Source organism: Elaeis guineensis, chromosome 3 (assembly GCF_000442705.2).
Source record: "Elaeis guineensis isolate ETL-2024a chromosome 3, EG11, whole genome shotgun sequence".
In the NCBI taxonomy this organism is placed as follows: Eukaryota; Viridiplantae; Streptophyta; class Magnoliopsida; order Arecales; family Arecaceae; genus Elaeis; species Elaeis guineensis.
Genome location: NC_025995.2, coordinates 104,890,011 through 104,895,674, shown reverse-complemented (window position 1 = coordinate 104,895,674; position 5,664 = coordinate 104,890,011). Strand labels below are relative to the sequence as shown.

The following is a 5,664-nucleotide window of genomic DNA, read 5'->3' as shown; positions in this document are numbered from 1 at the left end:
CCTATTTTCTCCATCTTCAGTCTTGCTCACCACTACTACAATCTGCATCATTGTACCGCCTTGCTCTGATACCACTTGTTAGGTGGATGTCTGGCTAGGACACCACCTTCCAAGATCTTTTCAGTACCACACGATGCAGCAGGAAGAAAGAAGAAATAAAACAAAAAGTAATCAAAATACGTGGATCAGCCACAAAAGGACTCGCCTCCATGGGGCATGCAAACTTCACTATGAAAAAAAAAATTTACAAGAAGAGATCTCACTCTCAATCCTCGTACATCCAATTTCTTTCTCACTAGAAATTTTCCTCATAAAAGCTCTCTCTCTTGGAAGACCCCCTGAATCCCAGAAGTGTCTGACGTCCGCTGTCTAGGAGCCCTGCTCCTTCTCTCTCAGCGGCCTCACGCCTCTCTCTTTCTCTTCTCGGGTTCTGCGCGGCATCCTCAGCAAAAATCGAATCACCACCCTTTCCCTCTGTGCCTCACAAGTCTTTTTAAAGGCTAAAACTTATATTAGATTAGGATTCTCAATCCTAATCGAACCCAAACACAGCTAAAATAATCCAGATCAAGGCTCCAAACCGTCGGATCAAAACCGAGACGTCCCTGGGCCCTCCGATCGCACTCCGATCCATGGAATAGTGCCGTGGACCGTGAGAAACACGTAGGAAATACCCACACGGTCCACAGACCCAGCCGTGGACTGCCCGATCCACGGTGGACCAGGGTGCAGGGCCCAGGCAAGGCGCCTGGGCCTAGGCCGGCCCATGCGCACGGGCCTGGGCCACGCGTGCGTGGGCCCGCACGTGGGCTGGGCCGCGCGCCCGGCTAGGCCCCCTGCCCGCCTGGTCTGCCGCCTGGGTCGCACATCCCGCACGTTGGCCCCACCTGGACCATGCGCCGCCGCCTGCGGCCGTGCCGCCACCGACCGCCGACGGTCCTCCACCGCCTCGGGTCTCGTATCGACTTTAAAAGCTCGTATCTCCTCCATCCGAGCTCCGTTTGGGACGATCTTGATCTTATTGGAGTCCGTTTTTCGCCGCAAATCTCGCTGTGGGCTCAACATGGACTGAATCTCAATGTGTCAAATTTTAAAAAAAAACATAAAGTTGATCACAAGCAATCGAATCAATCTTGGTTGTATTGGTCAAGTTTGATGTTAACCAAAACTAAGAAGCTAAAACTTACTCAAGGCATTTCGGACGTGGGCTGAATCTCTGAATCTCAAGATGTCAAATCCTAAAAAATCACATAAAGTTGATCACAAGCAATCGAACGAGTCTTGGTTGTATTGGTCAAGTTTGATGTTAACCAAAACTAAGAAGCTAAAACTTACTCTAGTTTTTTCTATTTCAGAACATGTATATTGGTCTGGTTTTTGATGATCAAAAATGATTATCCCTAACCAAATACGCATACAGCAATTTTGTTTGTAATTCAGTTTTTAATAAGTATGTGACAGAAAGAACTGCAAAATGTCATCCATGGTTAAGATCATACAAGATGACGTTCAAATAATTTTCAAGGAAAGATAAAAAAAATCGGTCCTTTAGTTAACTATTTGTGTATTTGAGGTAAGATATTGCCTTAATCGACATTCAAGACCAAAATAACACCCCCAACCTATCAAATTTAATATAAAAGAAACGAACAGCAAATTTATTCTAGCCACGTCTATAAAGTTAAGGGAGAAGTTACTGAATTTCAGGAAGCAACCGAAAAGGTAAATTATTAAGGATAAAGGAAAACAAAGCCAAACATTTTAGTATGCCTTTATCTAGTAAGATAAGACAGCATGTTAACAACAAACTCTCTTACCCATCTAAACTGAAACTTCTGAACGAGGACGGAGAATAGTAAATGGGTTCAAACAAAGAATGTTTAAGAAGAAAGATCATATTCAAGTGCACACATTCTTGTATGTCTGTGATGCATGAGTCTATGAATGCGAACACACACACACACACACAGATCCTTTTTTTAAAAAAAAAATGATTTGCAATTTGTCTCAAAATTTAACCAGTACAATTTCAAGTAAAACCAAGACCCACATTCCACTAGTTTCCTTTCCTTAAAGTTACAGGGTTTTGTTAAGTAGTTTTCATGCAAGCATTCTTATTCTTTACCTTCCTCTTCATCTATCTTAATTTTTCTACAGAAGTTCGTAACTCATCATGGTTAGCTTTCCATTTTCATTCTCAGGCTCAAGCATTTTGTCCAAAAGAAAATTTGGAGCATGAAAGGTAGGAACTTTAATCACTTGAATGCTTATTAACCAATAAATTATAACTAGGCTTCAGTTGAAAGAGTAAAAATTGGCTAGGATGCTGAGAGAACAATGCAAGACATGAACAGAATCGAGTGAACCAACTAAATCTATTTCTGGCCTTAAATATGTTAAATAAGTTCTCAGAAATCGTAAATTAGCAATATGAATTAAAATTTCTATAAATCCTATAGAAAACCAATAACCAATATGAATTCAAGTCACAGAACAAGGTTCATGGCAAGTCAACAGCTGACATGATAATCTCAACTAACTGATGCCCTAGATAAACCAATAACCAAGTTTAGAAAATACCATTTGTTTCATCCAGCTATTACCATAAGTTCCAAAGTTATAGTGTTTAGCTTTCAAAAAACTTTTAATTGTAACTATTTATCATAGATAGTAAGATGTCATCATTCTCTTCAATGCAGAGCCACAAGGACATATTTAAAATGAAGAAGCTTGATGGAGGAGAAACTTCTTGAAGAAGTTTACTAATATTTAAAGGCTGCTAGGCCCATGATGAAGCAACAAAAAGAGCAGATCAAGCAAGTTTTTCAGTCAAGCGTGAAAACAATAAAGGTGTCATCCCAATTTTGTGAAGGGGACTTTCATAACAATGCCAAAAATACAAAAGTGTGATTTGTTTTGAGATCCTGATTAATATAACCCAGTATTAGCATCTGATCATCGTACAAAACAATGTATGACCCTCCTATACAGCAAGTGCAAAGGGACTCGCACAAAATTCTGTCATTCCACTGCATCATATACATGGCAGTATATCACAACATCTAGCTGAAAACACATGCACTCTGATGCTATAACATAATATGAGACTGTTTTTCATAAAGGAGGCAATGTTGACTCAAAGAATTAAAGATAGAAAAGACAGAGAGGACAACAACAATTTACATGGTAGATGCCACCCAGTAGCAAAAATATTGAAGTCAAAAATGCTTATCTGTTAAAAACAATCAATTAACTACACCATCTATGTCTCACATCAATAACTAATCAAAGAATAAAAGTGTCAGAGAGGTCAAAATCAGAAAGCGCCAGAAATTACTCTCTGAAGTGGAGCAAAAATATTGGAGTCAAATATTATCCATTAAAAACAATCAACTAGCTACACAATCTATGTCTCACACCAATAATTAATCAAAGAATAAAAGTGTCAGAGAGGTCAAAATCAGAAAGCATCAGAAATTACTCACTGAAGTGCAAAACAACAAATATGTAGCTCAAAAGGTTTCAGCCCTTATTGAGTGCCTTCACAATGGCATAACCATGAGCAATCACAGAACAAAGAATCAATCCAAGGAAACAACAAATACTTAGATGACACTTATCCTCACTCTGTTGTTAGAGGTTTCTTTTTAGGCAAAGGCATACTACTCATGCAACTGACATCGCATCCATTCTGATTTTGGTTTCCTTCACATCGTTGGATGATACACTCAACCAAGTGATTTAACTGTCTAATTTGTCTGTTGATGTAAGGAATGCCCACAGGGCAGCACCTCAAGAAGCCTTTAATTGCTTGTTACATTTCCCTCTGGTCCCTCTGGCAATAATCCCATAATCATCATAAATTCATAACGTATGTTACCCATTCTAGAATTTGACCATTTTCATGGTACAAGCACCTCTGAGTGTTGACCTCTTATCTTTATCAACAAAATAACCCAGCGAGCAAACAGAACCATTAATGTTTGTGCACCTCACCAACGAGGGGATTTTCACGGCCAGTTCTCATCATTCCTCTCCTCAACTGCTTGAACTAAGATAATTTGAGGTAACAATATGAATCTATCAATACATGGACTACAATCCAAGTCCAATGGTCAAATACCAGAGTATTTATTTTTGCAAAAGATTTTATAAGATAACATTTAAAAATTCAAACCAAAGCACCTTGGCATGCCCACTTTGAGCAATTATTTTAAGAAAATTTAAAACAGAACTAAAAAAGAAGTTTAAATTTGACAACAATGTAAAGAAACAAGCCGCCCTAGCAGATCAAAATGCCAACTTTAAACAATTTTGTTTAGACTTTCAATTTACAAATCAATATGATCTGCTACAAAATCGCACTAACCATGGTCACCGGACTAAAGTAATGGTCAGCAATTTAAAAACCCCGGAAGCTTTCTTCACGGAAAACCCCTTACTTTGTTCATCTCCTCTTCCTTCTGCAAAAGAACAATTTATCAAGGTCTCGGTTCAGATTTATACAGAAAATTCAAAGAAGTCCGGAAAAAAAGGAGAAGGATATATATCACACACACACACACACACACACACCAAACAAGAAGAAGAAGAACGACTGCCTTACTCATCAATTTTGTATGACTTCGGAGTTATCTCGGATAGCCACAAACCAGGGAAAATCAACTGCAGAAAAAAATAGCACAAACATTAAAAATAAGCACAAAAATTAATGTGATCGGGGAAAAAAATAAGGATTCATTTAAACGCAGGAAAGGAGACGAAAACTTAAAAAAGATCATATTTTTATTAAAAAATCTCTTACATCCAGCTGATTCTGAACGATCTTGGGCCTCTTCTTAGGCCTCCAAGGGGGCATCGTCTTCTTGAACAACATCAAGTCCTCTTCAATCTCCTCGCGAGACAGCGAGATCGAGAACTTGGGCCGCTTCCCCTTCCCCGCACCATCCGATCTCAGTCTAACCGACTTGGCCAACGGCTTGCTCTTCTCGGCAGGCAGCGGAGACGGCGACTCGGCAGACGAATTGGGGTTCCGGCAACACCCGTTCTCCGCCGGAGCATTGCAGGCAGCCCTTCTCGTCCTCAGATTCCACGGCCTCATCGCCGCCGCGGCTGCCGCCGCCGCAGCCGCAGCAGCAGCAGAAAAGGAGGACTCCGCTCCCTCCCCGTCCTCCGGTGCTCTTCCATTGACCTCCTTAGAGGCCCTCCCTCCTGGAGAAGCCCTGGGGGGCTGGGGTTTCTCCCGGGATGAGGAGGATCCCGGGCGCTCCAGGCCAGCCCCGGGGTCGTGCTGTGCCGCCGCCGGGGCCGCCGATCCGGCGACCTCGCCGGCAACGCTGTCCTTGATTTTGTTCATGCACCGGAGGACCTTGTGGCATCCCCAGCTGCGGGTCGGGAAGGAGAAGTTGTGAAGGCGGAATTGAGAGAGCCTCGGCCGCGGGGCGGAGAGGGTCCGGTTCTCCTCCGGCGGCTCTGCCGGTCTCCCGAGGAGCTCATCCTCCTCCGCCGACGTCATCGCTATCGGCGGGTCGGGGGCGGTTTCCGGATCCTCCATGGATCGGCGGTGAGAGGGAGAGAGGGAAGGAGGAAGAGAAGAGAAGAGAAGAGAAGAGAGAGGGGAGAAAGATGCTTAACGTTCGCGTGGGTGGGGTCTATCGTTCCCTT

At 42.5% G+C, this 5,664-nt stretch overlaps 1 protein-coding gene across 1 annotated transcript; it reads right to left on the bottom strand.

Annotated features, from left to right (window-relative positions):
• Window positions 1-4,170: 4,170 nt before the first annotated feature.
• On the bottom strand, window positions 4,171-5,664 carry LOC105041236 (uncharacterized). The gene is made up of 3 exons (XM_010918108.4): window positions 4,805-5,664; window positions 4,607-4,665; window positions 4,171-4,463 (listed from the first exon to the last, which is right to left on the bottom strand). Exons 1-3 carry the CDS (start codon window positions 5,552-5,554, stop codon window positions 4,448-4,450), a joined length of 825 nt encoding a protein of 274 aa, XP_010916410.1. The 5' UTR covers window positions 5,555-5,664; the 3' UTR covers window positions 4,171-4,447.